We start from the raw sequence: 17134 nt of genomic DNA, 5'->3' as shown, positions 1-17134 counted from the left end.
AAGTGTGTGATAGCTGATGATAGACTGACATGATGTGTCACAATCACATCTGATGGCGAGCTTCTGTCAGCCCAAAGATAACCCAGGAAGGAGTAAATGTCCCCATCTGTAAATATGCACTTTTTATGATAAAATTATTTTTTTGCAAATTATTTGCCCTTTGACTTTTGGATGCAGACACCTGGTGCTCCCACTTTGAGAACCACTGCTCTACACACCCGGGACCTTAAAGTGGACCTATTATGCTTTCTCGTATTTTCTGTCATATATACGCACTGTTATTAAAACTGGTGCCAGTTTTTTATGTATGTACATGTGAGCAAAAAGTTTGTTTTCTCCTCATGGACATGGGTCTGTATGATGTCAAAAAGAGGGGATATCCTTATGTGGATTTATGTCAGGTGTGCAGCCATGGCTGTGAGCACAGAAGCCCCACCCAACCTGCTTTTCAAATCTTCTGTTCTGTGCAGAACAGTTGTTTCAGAAAGCTGACTATTAAGGGGAGGGAGACGAAGGGACAAACAGGAATTATCATGCAAAATGAGCATAATAGGTCCACTTTAAACTGTGTCTTACGGTGCTAAACAAACAGCACAAAAGAGTAAAGTAACTCTTGCTTTAAACCCCGCTGTGTCCAAAAAAATTAGCAATGCACTTTTGAAGAGATCAGGGGGAAAAAAGCACTGCACTCTTGATTTAATTTAAATGAATATCAAGTTTGTCATTCTGTTTTAATGAACCACACCGCAATGGTATTTGAGATAACTTGTAGTACCATGCTACTAGCATTGTTTTGCCTTGCATGAAGCTAGCAGGGAACAAGTTGCCTTTCTTGCACTCCACAGGCAGCTTCAAGTTTATGTCAAACAATGACTGAAACTGACCTGTAATGAAAGATATTTAAAAAGTGAAACGCTGTGGCCTAAGCAAACAAAGACGTATGTGTCAAGAGTTTCATAGAACAAAGAGAGATGCAATATTGGCACATTTCATATTCATATATTTCTACTGTTCTTTATACATGTATGTACAGTATTCAATTGTTAAAATAAAGGAGCTATTTTCATTTAATCTCAAATGCCGTGGCTTTTTATTTGAACGTGCCTACAATCTCCAACACCAAAAAGCAGAGAGTCAGCACTTTATAAGTGACTTTGACAGCTGTCTCTATGTCCAGCTGCAGGGGTGAGCCCAGGAGGAAGTCCCACCCCTGCAGGTCCTGGGTCTCATCTGCAAGCCATCCAGCATAACAGCATCTCCACTTCCTCGACGTCTGGAGGCGATTCGGGCCACGACCTCCAGCCCGGACACTAGCCTGCAACGTATAGGTGAAATCCCGAACTGGATAGGATGAATTTATAAATCCACGTGAACGCTTGAGGTATTTTTCAACACGATCAGCAGATTTTCTGTGAAAAGATCAGAAACACTGAGCGAGAGAGAGAGAAATCTGTTGCTTCATTTCTCTAAACAGGTGCATAAAATGCCCTTTCTGAAAGCCTTGTTAAAACTGTGATTTTTACATGGCAACTGGATCCTGTGTTTATTCAGATAATGTCTGTTTTCTTTTGACATGAGCCTAACATTGCCTCCTACCTACTCGCTATGCACATACACAGTCATGACACATCTTTTTAGTATCGTTCTCTGGCATATCTTGCACTAATTCAGAAAAAGAGACTATAACTTGTTTTTGTTTGTTTTAATTGGGCAGCTCCAAGTGCACCTTTTTCCATTTTTGAGCAGAGGCAGCTTACCTTAAATAACACAACAAAGTTTTTGTTGTTTTGGGTGTTTTTTCTACAGGTAATTCAAATTATAAGATAAATATTTTATCCTAAAATTTCCCATTTCATTGATTTGTAAATATTAGTTAATTAAACCCGCAACTGTGTTGGAAAGCCACTGAAAACAGTATTTTCTTTAAGGCACTTTTTTTGTGACTGCCCTGAGTCACTGAGTAATTATAAACTACACTTCGTGTCTCAGTCCCTGCTAGTTTAACTTAATTTACACAAAGTTACACTTTTTGTACTGTAAAGACGTTGACAATCGCTGTAAACCTAATGCAAAAATAAAAAAATATTATTCTGGTATCTTTTTGTGAATCATTGAAATATGTTTTTACAATGTCAGATCTGTCAGATTCATATTTGTTTGTGATTAATTTTGGTCAGCTGGTGGCTGTGAGCAGTGAGACTGTGGTTCTGTACTTACGGTGCGGTCTATCCTGCCATCTAGTGACTGTTTTTATTAGTGAAAGCAAAAATAAGAGCAGTCATCAAAGTGTGACCAGGATTGTTTCTGTCTCGTCTCATACGCAGACAGAAAGACTTAAGAGGAACTTTCTGCATGTTCTTCCTGTGGAGATGTGAAGGTCAGCCCTGTGATGGCCTGGCTACCTGTGCAGGGTGTACCACCTCAAAGTCTGCTTAGATCCTGGATAACTGGACAACTACTAACAAAAGTGTCCCAGACTTCAAAGGATAGCTCTCCCAAAATTTAACCTATTGTTCTTCAGCGCTCTAAATCACTTTGGTGTGAGTTAACCAGTTTTTGAAAATATCAGCCAAAGACATGACTGGCTTCTCTTGAAAATAGTAAAAGTAAGCGATACTTTTCTTGCGATGCCCAAAGACCCCCTCAAAATGTATTTTACTAAACTCTTTTAATGATTTATGACCTAGTTACTCAAATATATCCACAAGCTTCGCTGTGGGGTTGTTATGCATCATCTATCCATGACTAGAGGCATGATGTCCTCCCTCATACGCTAGCTCCAAGGTTATTATAGTTAACTGAAACTAAACTAAAAAATAAATATTATAAAAAATACAAATAACATTGAGTTGACTGAAATAAAAATAAAAACTGGCCTTTTGAAAGAAATTAAAGCTAAGTTAAATGATTTTGTGAACTTGGAAACTAACTGAAATAAGATAAAAATATAAGGGAAAGAATACTAGTTTCAGTATCTTAAATGTTTTATTACAACTTGCCTGATGAGGCATTCATGGACATGTTTCAGACCCTGGATGTCTGCAACACTGTGACTCAGCTGCTTTCAAGAAGTTATGTGTTATTATTGTAATATCTGTACTGATTTTCCCAAATCTTGTGTCTAAACATATGCCCGCCATATTCGCTTCCATTATATTCAATGGAAGGAACCTACTTGGACTAAAACACAAATAAACAAACAACCAAAAAAATGACGGACAGGCAAGTGGAAAAATATGCAGTTTTGATTTTGGCGTGAACTGTCCCTTTAAGGTCAGCTGTCACAAACCAAGAAGCTTTAATGTCTAACATCTTGACTGTCTGATGCTATGAAAAGTTTGTGTGCAGGCAATTGTCAATATGTGTGTCTGTGTATGATTTGTACTAAATGTAGGCGGCACTCCACCCTGTAGACTCAAACAAAGGGACTGCCTAACTATTGCCAGACCTCATCTTGACACGCACACAGCTCACTCACTTCTTTAATGTTCTGTTGCTGCTCTCGTCCCCAGTCTTATATACAGTCTGGGTTTTAGTACCCGCAGATACAATAACATACACACTCAAATGACAAATCAGTCACATTGTTGGGGATTTTTACTTTGTCATGTAATGCAAAATGATACAAAGTTCCTTATAAAAGTATAAAACACGGTAGATGTGGTAAAAACAGGAGATTTTTCTGCCACCCAGCAGCCATCGTTACACACTGTACAAATATGAGACAATATGATGTCTGCAAACTGAATATTAGCACCATAGTTGAAATCAGTGGTACATCATTCACGTACACACACAAAAAAACAAAAAAGAAAAACAACGCATGTAGACTCATAGAAGCAAGGAAATTAAAGAGGAAGGGTCCAAACTGGGAAAGGGGAAGTCAGAGTGAATGGACTTCCTCTGGTGTCTCATGAGCTCAGCTGAGAGGAGTTTATGTTAAAAAGGCTAAATCACAGATGGAAACATGAAGCAATTCCCATTTTTTTCAGTGTCAAGATTTTTTTAAAGCTAATTTGGCGTTTTAATGGTTCTAGTCAGAGAATCTCTGCATTTCGCTGTCTCTGCGAACACTGCTGCTGTCCAGAAAGCGGTCGCCAGGGAACTCGATGAGATCCCCCTCCTCTAGCGGTGCGAGCCGTGCTGGCCGGCTGCTTTGATAGCTGGTGAAGTCGGTGGAGACAGACGCCGTGGCCATTGCGGTGCGAAACGGTCGCCTGGTGGAGTACATGTGGCGCACGTGCACGGCTGACTTCCTCCTCTGCAACTTTCTCCTCAGACTTCTCCCCAGCCACACCCCGCCGATGACCAGCAGCAGCACGGCATTCCCGGCGAGCATCGCCACCGTCACCAGTTGGAGGTCAGAGGTCAGCGTAGCTCCACGGCCATTTCCCTCAGATAGGGTGACTAGCCCCACGCAGTGGTCACGTGGTGCAACTTGACACACGGAGCCTCCGACCACTCCCTCCACGCAGACCATGTAGGTCACATCTGAGCTGAGCTCTCGGAGGGTCACGGAGCGAGCCGTGCCGTGGGCGTAAACATAGCGGGGGAAACGATCCTGGATGCCAAACCTGTCAAACAGAACCCGGTAGTGGACTTCATCAAGGCCTGGCCGGAGCCCTGGTGTGTAGCGCTGATGATCCCTGGTGGTCCAGTACACAGTGACGGTACTAGATGTGACGTGATCCACAGACACATTAGTGATGAAATGGCGGTTGAAAACACAAGGGTCTGTGATAACAGGTAGGGCGTCATCCTGATCTGACCTAAGGAGATCTAACTGCTCTCCTGAGTGAGCAGAAACAGTGGTGGTTAGCCCGATGCTTGCTTGGCTCATTGTGGCTGATGGACTGGGTTTGAAAATAACTTTTGATCTCGGTCTCCCCTTAACGCGTTTCTCAGCTGCCTCTGCAGCAGGCCGTGGCTTCTTCTTTGGTTTCCTTATGTCCAGGAAAGAAGAAGGTTCTGCCACCTCTGGACCTCCTTGGTCTCCTTGGATCCCCACCTCTTCCTGTCCCTCCTTTTTCCTCTTCTCTCCATTTTTCCATACCATGACTCTACCCCTGTTCCCTGGTCTTAAACGTCCTGTTTCTTCCACTTCCCCTCTCTTTCTCACACCTTTCTGAGCATCTTCACCTGTCCTCTCTCCACCCTCTTGCAACCGTGAATCTCCCTCTCCTCTCTCAGTGCCGCCCAGCTTCACTAGTACTGCCCCTGCCCTGCTCTCCTCAGGCCTAGCTTGACTAGTACATAAGTGAGTCCAGTTCCCAAGGGGCTGCAGCTGGGAGCTGTTCACATAGTCCAGATATTTCCCCCTCAGAGTTGCTGGGTAATGACACTGCACAAACACAGTCAGCAGTTTGCCCTGAGAGTGTGCAGCAGCAATCCAATTTCTCAGTTGCTCCAGGCGACAGTCACATGTCCAGTTGTTGCCTTGGAGATCCAAGTCGTAAAGTGCGCTGTTGAGGGTAAACATGTCCCCAGACAGACTGGTGAGAAAGTTGTCCTTCAGCTTCAATACTCTTAGGTGTTTAAGTCTCGAAAAAGCCAGAGAGTCCACGCTGGATATCCGGTTGCGGCTGAAGTCCAGCTCCTCGACACGCTCCAGGGGGTCGAGGAGGACGGCAGGAATTTCCACCAGCTCGTTGCCGTCAATCAGAAGCTCCGTGAGGCTCGACAGGCCCCTCAAAGCACCACTGTCCATTTGGGAGATTTTGTTGTTGCTGAGGGAAAGCTTGGACAGTTTTTTCAGGTTTTGGAAGACATGATTGCCAATATGACGAATTTCATTCTCAGACAGCAGCAACGTCGTCAAAGCTTTGAGTTGAGAGAAAGTGAGGACATTGCGCACGGCTGATTGCTTGTTGTGGGCCAGGTTTAAAAAGCGGAGGCTGGTCAGTTTAGAGAAAGCGTTTCTGTGAATGTGCTGCAGTTTGTTGGATTCCAGATGAAGATAATGTAGATTGATCAAACTCTTAAAAACAGAGTCCTGCAGAACTTCTAGAGAGTTGCCATCCAGGCGCAATTTAATAAGATTATCCAGGTTGGAAAACAGCCCCGGTGTGATTTTCTTAATTGCATTGTTGTTTCCATAGAGAATAGTCAATTTCTTTAGGGGCTGCAAACTTCCCGCGGGTATAGCTGTTAAAAGATTATGTCCCAAGTACAGCTCTTCCAACTTGGGAAGTTTCTCAAATGCTTTTGGGTGAATAACTCTTATTTGATTGTACTGCAGATTTAACCGTTCGAGGTTACTGTACCGTGTGAAGTCAAAGGCGGAGATGTTAGAGATGAAGTTGCCCCCAAGGCTGAAAATCTGCACTTCCTCGGGCATCTGCGCAGCGGGTTTGGGCACAGTGCGCAATCCGCGATTGGTGCACATGAGATGCTGTGAATGCTGACAGTCGCAGCGGTTTGGGCAAAAGCCCGTCGCCAACGAGGAGGACAGAAACCCATTAAGCGACAGCAGGAAAAAGCACATCCCCGCCAGGAAACTGCTGGATTCCATTCCCACAGCGCGGCCGGCACAGCCCGGATCTGAAGCGGCATTCGCTTTGTGTGTTTCAGGTGCAGTCGCCCCTCTCCTCTGTCACGCTGGACTCTTCCATATTTCACGTGTCGCTCTGTAAAGTGTACATTTCAAGCGCGCAGCACCATCGCTGAGCAGCATCATCTATGGAGCGCGGTGAATTTGCCCAATGCGCTCTGATGCTGTCCGAGGGAACAGCCACCTCCCCAAGTAAAGCCTACATCCCCCCAAGTGGTCATCTGCTGCGAATTACAGAGTTCAGACGCTGAGCATGATCGCACACTCACACCCTCAAACACACTGAAAGTCCCTCCCCCGCAACTCTGCGACCCCGCCAAAACCAGATGTGCACAGAGATCCAGAAGAGATCTGCGCGTGCACGCAGGTAATGAGACACACACGGCGTGCAGTGACGGAGATTGAGAAACCCTTTGACCGAGTTTTTGCGCGCCCCCTCATTCACCGGGGGTCTGAGATCTGGTATATGGACAAAGCAGACAGCAAGATTTCCTTCCCACGGAATCCCCAGGGAACCCCGAAAATTTCAGCTCTCTCTCTTGCAGAACGGTTCAGGCAGAGCAGAGCAGTCACTCATTAAACAAGCTTAGTAAAAAAAAAAGTTTAATAAACACATCTGCATGCTCCCTCTTTCTCTCTCTTTGCTACAGTAGGAATACCACCAACATGCAGCTCAGCCGATTTACCATTTTCTCATTAACGCGCCTTTTGTTGCTTCGTGGGGGCACAGATGGTTCGCATTTGCAGGGCAGGAATTCTAAAGCGTGTGTTAATACAGGCGAAGAGAGGTGCCAGATTAGAGATCGTCTCACAGAGAGTGAGTGAAGCGTGCGGATATTTAGCGCACGGTTTTGCAGACGGAGGAACCATTAGCTGCAGTGTGCGCGGAGGTTCGTGTTCAGGGCCGCTCTGAAATGTTGCTGCCAAGACATCTGCGAACACAAGGCAGAGAGCTTAAATCCAGGGGCGATTCTAGGATTTTTCAGTGGGGTGGCACAAGGGAAACCATGTGGGGGTTGGTGTAGAAGCTCAGAAACTTATTGAACATTTAATCACATGGTTTGTTGTAATTATGTTTCTTTTTCCTAATAAAGCTTTCATTTATTCAAAATTAAAAACAAAATTACACCATGGCAGCTGTTTTACATGAATAGAACAAAATTATCAGTGGTAAATAAAGTGTGTCATTAACGTTACTGTTACTATCTAAAAATGAAGTATTTTGGCATCAAAATGTGTGTCAGAGTTGCATGTTTGTAGCTATGATACAGATATTTGTGACAAATCAAGTCAATTGAACATGGCAGTCCCAATTAAAATACTTTGTATCTTTAATCAGCACCAGTGTTTTCAGTTCATATATTATTAGTCTCATAGACATATTTAAAATTAAAAACTGAAGAGGTTTCCCAGTAAAGAATGTCTGACCACCCCAGGCTCCCCAATTTAGCATGTTTAACTCCTGTACCAGTGCTTCCCATATTTTTTGTGGTCACAAGTCCCTTCATCTCCATAACCTGTCAGGTTGCCCATGATTTTAAATTTGTCAATACTTAGCACTATTGTGACTGTTAGATTTTTCAGCTTTCTCTCAGCAACAACAAAATCTCTGTCAATCTGCTGGATTTTCCCACACAACCATCTCAGGGGTTTACAGAGAATGGTCCAGAAAAGAGAAAATATCTAGTGAGTAGCAGAAATGTCTTGGTTGATGCCAGAGGTCAGTGGAGAATGGTCAGACAGCTTCAAGCTGACAGGAAAGTAATAATAACTCAAGAGCATCGTTGAAAGCACAACATGTCGACTCTGGAAGCAGATGGGCTACAGCGGCAGAAGACCACACTGGGTCGCTCCTGTCAGATAATAACAGGAACCTGGTGCAACATTCAGATGGTAGGGTTAAAATCTGACAGCATTAAAGCATGGATCTATTCTGTCTTGTATTAATGGTTCAGGCTGGTAGTGTAATGATGTGGGGGATATTTTCCTGGCACACTTTTGGTTCCTCACTACCAGCTGGGGATTGTTTAACTGCCGGAGGCTACCTGAGTATTGTTGCTGGCCATGTTCTTCCCTTTATCATCACAGCGTACCCGTTTTCTGATGGCTGCTTCCAACTGGATAACCCGCCACATCACCATCCTCAGATCATCTGAAACTGTTTTTTTGAACATAACAATGAGTTCACTGTACTCAAATGGCCTCCACAGCCACCACACCTCAATCCAATAGAGTACTTTTGGGATGTGCAGCTGACAAATCTGCAGCACCTGTTTGACTCCGTCACATCCACGTAGACCAAAATCTCTGAGGAATGTTTCCAGCACCTTGCTGAATCTTTGCAGTTCTGAAGGTAATAGAGAGCCCAGCCCGGTACTAGCAAGGTAGCACTGTATGTTAAATGAAAATGTGGCATGGTGCTCCTTAGCAAATTGAAGAGAGCAGCACAAGATGTTTATTTACACAGCTTTGCTGCAGAGATTGCCTGCTTACCCCCGCTCTGTGACTGAATTTAAACAGAGTACTTACAATGTCAGGTCGCAGGACTTTTTAACATTAGCTGTAACTCTCATTCACTCTGAAACTTGGAAAAACTGGATTTAAAATATTTCACTGCTTATAAATAGGGTGAGTCACAAAGGAAATGTGCTGCATTCTCTGGTTTCACTGGAACATTTCATTTGTCTATTTGCAGCTATTGTTGCACATGTTTTTCTTATTTTTTTAAATATCTTTTTATTATGTAGCTGTCTGTCTCTATTTTTGCACATTCTTTTTGTACACGTGTCTCTTGGAAAAGAGATTGATCTATATAAGACTACCTGTTTAAATGAAGGATTAAATAATACTAATAATGATGTAGTCCTACGAATCATACTAGCTTAGCACACTCTTGTGCATCATTGCTGTTTAGGCTGATGCTCTGAATCATGACCCAGGCTACAGAGTGATGACTCCAGTTCTCTCTTCTATGTAAATAACAGTGTTTTCTTCTGAAGTTAGCGAATTGATGTGGCTAAAGATTCATCTGCCATGGTAACAATGTGCTTGCTCAAATGTTTCAAGGATAAAAGTCAAAGGCATTGAAGATATCATACTTCAATAAGGCTTGTGATACAAGTGATGGAGTCGTCTTTAAACTGAGCAGCACAGACCAAAAGCACGCCCTGACTGGCCTCATTCTCATGCATAACTGTTGGTAGACATCATCAGATGTTATAGGTCTGTGTGTGTGTGAGTGTCTGTGTGTGTTTGTGTGTGTGTGAGAGAGAAATACAACCCATGGGGAAGCCCCCCTCTCTCTGGGAGGTCATTTCCTGTCTGGCTATCTTTCCATAGTGTTTCTACATCCCTGCTTACCCTGTATCCATGTCTTTCTAGTGTTTCTTTCTCTTCTCCAAGGAACACACACATTGAGAAAGCACTCAGCGATCTGGCCCCCAGACACACTGGGACCAGCCAGTTGGTTTATGGCAGTCGGCTGGGCTGTCTCAAAGTCAAAGGGAATACACAAAGATTTCATCAGTACATGTGGATTTTACTGTAGCATCAGATCACAATCAAGTTTTCCCAGAGAGTTCAGTGTGCAGATGAGGTAGATGGTGACAGACAGAATGAGAGATGAACAAGGGAGGAAAAGACAAACAGTGTTTTACGAGTGCTTTAGAACTGACCCAGATTTGCAAAGACTGGCAAAACAGGTTCCATTGAGGGCCTCGAACAGAGCTGCCCACCACTGGAGCTGCAGACTGGCTTCACCAGCCAGTTCTTTCATCACCTTCTCCCGCCAACGGGGCCTCTCACTGTTTAATGACATTTCAGTCTCACAGCAGAGAAGTGAGAGAAATACCTACTTCCACTAAAACGACAAAGAGAGAGGAGAGACGAGCTCGTATATCTGTCTGCACTTTAACATATTGTGTGTGTGTGTGTGTGTGTGCGCGCGCGCACACAACATAAGGAATATCCAGGTCACTGCTAGTAAGTAGTGTGTGCTAATACTGCAGTGTACTGTATGTAGGTCATTGAGGAGTGTTACATTACTCATTGCACAGTCTTCAGGTGTTGAATCAGCTTCTTATGAATGAGAGTGTGTGTGTGTGTGTGTGTGTGCGCGCGCGTGTGTGTGTGTTTTCAGGTGTGTTGGGAAGGGGGTGGTGCTCGTGCAGAATCAGGGTTTTTATATTTCTGCTGTATTTTTAGAAGGATACGTCAAAATTAACCTCACCTTTTAGATCTACTTACACCCTTAAAATAAGAATATTTACACTTTTAATTTTAAAAACACCTCAAATGTTTCATTATGGTAGATAGTCACGTTAAGACTTGTCCTCAGTGACGCACGCTCAGCTCTTTTGAAAGGCTGTGACGTTAATACTGTTCCATCCAGCGGATTTGTAAAGCAAATTCATGGATACAAGTATGGCAACAAATGAATTGGTGTTCAGTGTCTTCTCATGTTTATGGACAGGTAAGTGTTTCACACTGACACTCAGTGGTAATATTTTAAGGATTTCCTACAAGGATGCTGTAAAATATGTTGTGGTTTTCAAGCAAAAGTAGAAACCAGTCCAGAAATGTAGAATCTGCTGCAGAAACAGCAACATTTCCTTCACCATCTGTGACACTACTGCCTGCTTTTGTTACCTGTTACTAACCACAGCTACTAAATTCATGTTGGCCTTTGTGTATAATGCCAGCATGTTTGGAGGTATTTGACAAGCTTGTTTTTGTTCTTGTTGTGCAGAGCAAAGTCGCAGTAATGCACGTATGTCCACCCTACAAAGGTTTCAGACTGCGCTGCCATTTTTGTCTTATTTCCTGCACAAACTTAATGAGATAATAGGTTGTTTTGCTGAAAGTAAACAGTGGAAAGACTGGCAGCTTCTGAAGGATTTAAATATGCTGTGAAACACACGTGTCTATAAGCACTGATTCTATTGATTGCATGTGACTGATTACGTATATATACAGCTTTCTTTCTAATATTTGCTCACTCAACTTTGACATAATTTTAGATTTTAAAACTTGCATTCATAAACAACAATGTGCTGTAAAAACTGGAGTGAATGTTGGTGAAAATGGGCCTCCTTACACCAACATAGATCGTAAATGATTTACTGCTTCTGAGCAAATATGCTTCATTAAATCAAAACAAAATATGTTTTTTGTTTGAAACAAGGACATTTCCAAGTGATTGAAAACTTTTAGGAGCATACAGAAATGCTTCAAACACAGCAGGACTCTGAAGGTAGGGACTAATGAGCCTCACACAAAGCCACAAACTTGCAGGCGGTCACACTACTTGAAACATGTGCATCTTATTGTGTCTCAGCGTCTCACTTTTCTCTGCCTGGAATCACAGAGACAATGTCTTTGTAGTGTACCACAGCATGGGACTTGCTCACTTCTAGGCTTCATCTCAGGAATCAGTGGGGGCTGTAGGTAAAAGTCAAGCAGTGCTCAAAATAACAAATAGCAGATTGTCTCTGCGCTGAGACCAGAAAGCACGCCGGTCAATTTGTGCACTTTTGCAGGACGATAAGCACAAGTGCTGCATTTAGGAGTGAAGTACGTTAATGTTTTTTTTTTTTCAGGTCCTTTAAGATGTCAAAATAAAGCCAGATATAAATCCAGGAGTGGAAATCAAGTGGTGGGAAAGAAAGAGCGAGGAGGTGGGATTGTGTGTGTGTGTGAAGTTGGTTTACATGAGCAACAGCTGCTGTGATCGTTATGAGCTGGGATTCTAGTCCATGGTGTGTACGTGTGAGTGTGTTACTGCACTTAGAGAGAGATGGAAGCACGTGTCTGCAACTGTGCTGACATGTTGCTGCAACTGAAGACTTTCAGTAAGTTAAGAGATGAAAGTAAAAAAGATTGAAGAATAGCCATAAGAGCACACGGCCCCCCTTGCATGCCTGGGGCCCAGGTGCTAACCTTTTACGTCCCAGTGGTCAACCCCAACCCACCCCCACCCACCCTTAGTTCAATTCTTCCAGCTGGTTCCCATCATGGGCAGAGAAGGAGCAAAAGAAACAAGGGACAAATACTGTCAGCATCACTCCGCTCAAAAAAACTTGGTTAATATCAAATGAAAGCAATAAAAAAAAGCACACATATCACAAACAGCTGCTGTTACAAAAATACACCACTGACGAAACAGCTGATTACAACAACAACATCAGCACGTCCTGCTAAAGCATTTCTGCTCTGGGGGAGCTCCAGCTTTTCATGTCCAACTTGAGATATGTTGAAATAGCTGGGGAAGGGGTAACGCAGGAAGGGAAAGAAGGGGGAGGGATGGCAGCACAGCCCTTATTTTTCAATCGACCCGTTAAGAACAGAGTAGAGAAAGGGAGGAAGGGAGGTACTCAACATCTGGAAAATATTAGAGGCTATGCTATGGCCCTTGTTGAAGGTTTTGGAGAGAGTGGATGGGGAGATAGAGAAATAAGGAGGGCAGTGTAAAGGATAGTGTGCGTATTGAGAGGGAGACCCTTTGATCTGCCGAGTTTGATAGCAGCTGTCTGCACGCCGGGTCACATAATGACACTGAGAAAGCATAATGACTTGAGATTTTAAGATCACTAAGCTGCACAGAAGATAACACTCAGGGATTTAAGTAGCTTGAAAACTGTGACAGAGATGCATGGGTATCTGCACATGAAAGAAAGCGCAAAAAACAGCGCCCATATGGAGGTGATCTCTGGATTAGCATCGCTCAGTCTAACGCAACACAAGTACAAGTCACAAACAAGGCTGCAGAAAAAATGCGGGCCTTTATGAGTCATTAAAACAAAGTCGTCACTCTGTAATTTAGAGAGTGGAGACATCTGATCTGCAGCTGTCCCAGTCCCCACACTACACTGCTTGTGTGAAACATCGCCCTCTGCTGACAGACATTATAGCCTAATGTAAGCCAGTACTGTAATAATGTCACAGAGTGATGATGGCTCCCGAGAAAGATTATTTTTATAAATGCCCTCCTTCATTGAGAGCTCAAAGTAAGCTTAGGCTAGATTGAGTTAGCAATCTAGCCTTAGATTAGTTAGCAATCTAGATGGGCTAGATTGAATCAAGCCCACAGGGCATCTCTGATACCCACTCTCCACAGAGGCGAAGCCAGTGCACAATTTAGAACTGCTTCTGTGTATTTCCTCCGGAAAATGGCTCTTTAAATTTTAGCAAGGCACATAATTGTGGTCCAACAGTTGAAACCACTTACTGGAGCCACCAGTGACTAGTGGAAATTTACCAGTGACTGGCATATTTGTACCATCATTTTCTTCTCATGGAAATTATGCCAATTTCTGCCCACAGTCCTACATAATAGTAGTTTCTCAAACGTATGCCTAAATGATGGGTAGATCTCAAAAAGCACCATGCAGGACAGAGTGAGATCTGGTAGATAAAGGGCACCAGGGGTGGCACTGCATTGAATGGAAAGGAGGAAATAGACTGTGCAAGGCAGTGTAGTTAGTTGGTCATGTGTGTCAACAATTTTATCTATATTGGAAATCTCTCAACTACTGAATTGTCGTGAAATGATAAAATTGTACAGTACTGTGCAAAAGTCTTAAATCAAACCTCATTTCTTTATATTTTGCTAGGAAAATGGCAAATAGTTGCAACAGTTTATTGAAGCATGTACAAACATACAGGGATATATCGTCTATGAAGCAAAAATCGAGTTTGAAAGTCAATATTTGGACAACATTCAATAGTCTGATGCAGCAAGAACTCTCCTAAACAAACTTTCATGCAATTTCTTTAAGTAGTCTTCAGGAGAAGTTCTCCAGTCTTCTTGATGGACATTCAAAGCTCTTCTTCTGATGATGTATGTGATCACACACTGCTTCAATCTGACTGGTTGTCATTATGTGCTTTTTTTTTATCCAGCTGTGTTTTTATTGCACTGCATTGGTAGTGTGTTTGGGTTCATTGCCATGCTGAAAAATGAAGCTGCTGCCAATTAGATGTTTCCCAGATGGTACTGCATGGCAGATCAATGACTGTAGTTTTGCATTCATAATAAATTAATTTGGAAAAGATCTCCAACACCACTGATTGAAATACAGCCGCAAACCACGACAGAGTCTGTGGGCACTCACTGTTGTGTTTCTCTGCTGACCTAAATACTTACATACCTTTAAAACAACTGATTGCCTCCATCCATCAGTTCAGTTGAATACTTTTTATTCATGGTGCCTTGGAACAATATCATGGAATATTATGAATATTGTGAAATTATCTTGTGGAGGGCCTGCTTTAAAATCCACTTTCAAGGCCTGTGATATCTGTGCCTCCATTGTGTGTTATATGCATTTCCTGGTCTTTAACAGACACAAACTGTGGGAAAACACATGATCCAAAGGAATATCTCAGTAGATCCAGAATCAGGGATGAGTCTCAGCTACAAAACAAAGAAGTCTTGCAGTTGAACTGCATTTCCTGCTGCTATTATATCCTCCTTACACTTAACATTAAACTGCACACTTCAATGAAAAACAACACAAAAGCCCAGCCAGTCTTTTATCCTTGAATACAAGTATTCAGTGTGCAGTAACCACAGCTGACCTACAGATGGCACTGTCATCTCTTCACTCAGTAAACATGTCTGTACCAGTCATTGGTGTGTACTGACAGAGAGGTGATAGGGGATATAAAGAATTAAATTGACATCCATCCATTCGCTTCCGCTTATCCTTATCAGGGTCGCGGGGGGCGCTGGAGCCTATCCCAGCTGTCATAGGGCAAGAGGCAGGGTACACCCTGGACAGGTTGCCAGTCTGTCGCAGGGCCAACACACAGGGACAGACAACCATTCACACCTAGTGACAATTTTGATTATCCAATTAACCTATCCCCACAAGCTGCATGTCTTTGGACGGTGGGAGGAATCCGGAGTACCCAGGGGGAACCCACGCAAACACAGGGAGAACATGCAAACTCCACACAGAAAGACCCCCGCCTGATGGTGGAATTGAACTTAGGACCTTCTTGCTGTGCGGCAACAGTGCTAACCACCGTGCCACCGTGCTGCCATTGCCATCATACGTGCCAATTAAATTGACACGTATGATATATTGTTTCAGATAAAATTGCCTCTTTAAAAGGAGTAATCAGTGTGTGATTGGTTCCTATCTCCTTCACTGTTTCCTGTGTGTGTGTGTGTGTGTGTGTGTGTGTGTGTGTGTGTGTGTGTGTGTGTGTGTGTGTGTGTGTGTGTGTGGACAGGCGTGTCTCCACTGTGAGGTATGTCAGGGTGCGGTCCTCAGTGGCTACAATTAATCACTCGTGAGGTGAGTTAGGTACAAGGGAATCCACCTAGATGTGACAATGGCAGCACCTGTGATACAAGCACAGAGAGAAAGCTCTCCTCACCCTGTCTGCTCTGCTTCCAGTGTCCCACTTCATGCTCTCTCCCCAGTCCTGATTTACATTCCTTTAAAGCTCCAAAGACTCCTATTAGTTTTGCTGGTTCAGAGTTTCTGGACACGCCCAGCTATGAGTCTTGCTTTCCCACTTTTTTTTTCTGTTGCCATAGAAATAAGCCCAGGCAGGAAGTGAAGGCCTCATGCCCATGCAAAGGAGGGTTTGTTGGGTAAACAAATCCAGAGCACTAAGGCAGCACGGAGAGGACAGCAGAGGTGGACTGAGTGTTCAGAGAAATCACGACAGGCAGAAGTTTAGGGGAAAATGAGTGACACTAAGCAGAGACACATAAACACATGCTCGTTTGTTCTTCCGCTCGCTCCTTCCATCTGGGCGCACTGACACCAAGTTTCTCACTTACTCATCGATTCACTAAAGAGTCAGCAGTTGTGGGCAAAGCCATCTTTTGCAACCAAAGGACAGTCACCAAACAATCTGCCACTGGAGTGAGCACAGTGTTGTGAAGCCCTTAGACCAGATGAATTATGAAGGCGTGCAGTCCACACCTAGTGGCTTCTATTTTTAAAACAAAAAGCCACTTATAATGCATACTATCACAAGCTATGTATTGATTAGAAGGTTGCTATACTGTAAGGCATAGGTGACATAGGAAAGACTGAGATCGAGGTTTGTAGATTGGTGGTAAAATACTGAGCGAATACTTTTTATAGCTTTTAGAATAATTTCAAATACCAAATACCTTTTCCTTCTCACTTTTGATGCTCTCATTTAATAAACAACTGCAGAAATTCAAATTAAAAGCTGCTTTGTTGTTGTTTTTTAAGTGGAATGTAAAGATTTCTCTTTTAAAAATCATGCAGACATCAAGGCCCGGTGAAGGTGTGGATTGTAAAACATGCAGGTTATTCATGTTACAGACAAAGGAACTACATATTTTAAAGGCAAAGAGGGAGTTGGTGAATAAAACAGAACACTGACTTGTTCACAAATACTTTTATGCTTTTCGTCCTGTCTCCCTCGCCTCACCTTACCTCCAACCCTTCAACCTGTTATAAGGGTTTTTCCTTCCCACAGTCGCCACGTCATGTGCTTGTTGTAGGGCATGGCCTGGAGGCCTTATGTTTGACAGCTTTCATGTTTGACAGCTATTCACAGCTTTTTCCTACTAAGAGAAGACCTTCACCATAG

At 43.2% G+C, this 17134-nt stretch overlaps 2 protein-coding genes across 9 annotated transcripts in view; one reads left to right on the top strand and one right to left on the bottom strand.

The window, feature by feature from the left end:
* Positions 1–2096, top strand: part of LOC120435909 (cyclic AMP-responsive element-binding protein 5-like) — a 45443-nt gene extending 43347 nt beyond the window's left edge. For all 8 annotated transcript variants that reach the window (XM_039606074.1, XM_039606076.1, XM_039606077.1 and 5 more), the window contains one exon: positions 1178–2096. In XM_039606074.1, coding sequence (XP_039462008.1) covers positions 1178–1314 — 137 coding nt within the window. In that variant the 3' untranslated portion in view covers positions 1315–2096. The remainder of the gene's footprint in view (positions 1–1177) is intronic.
* A 939-nt stretch (positions 2097–3035) lies between these two features.
* Positions 3036–7493, bottom strand: tril (TLR4 interactor with leucine-rich repeats). The gene has a single exon (XM_031756102.2). The coding sequence runs from the start codon at positions 6509–6511 to the stop codon at positions 4034–4036; it is 2478 nt and encodes an 825-aa protein (XP_031611962.2). The 5' UTR covers positions 6512–7493; the 3' UTR covers positions 3036–4033.
* Between the last annotated feature and the right edge of the window lie 9641 nt (positions 7494–17134).

This window comes from Oreochromis aureus, linkage group 22 (genome assembly GCF_013358895.1).
Source record: "Oreochromis aureus strain Israel breed Guangdong linkage group 22, ZZ_aureus, whole genome shotgun sequence".
In the NCBI taxonomy this organism is placed as follows: Eukaryota; Metazoa; Chordata; class Actinopteri; order Cichliformes; family Cichlidae; genus Oreochromis; species Oreochromis aureus.
This window is presented reverse-complemented; position numbering and strand designations above follow the sequence as displayed.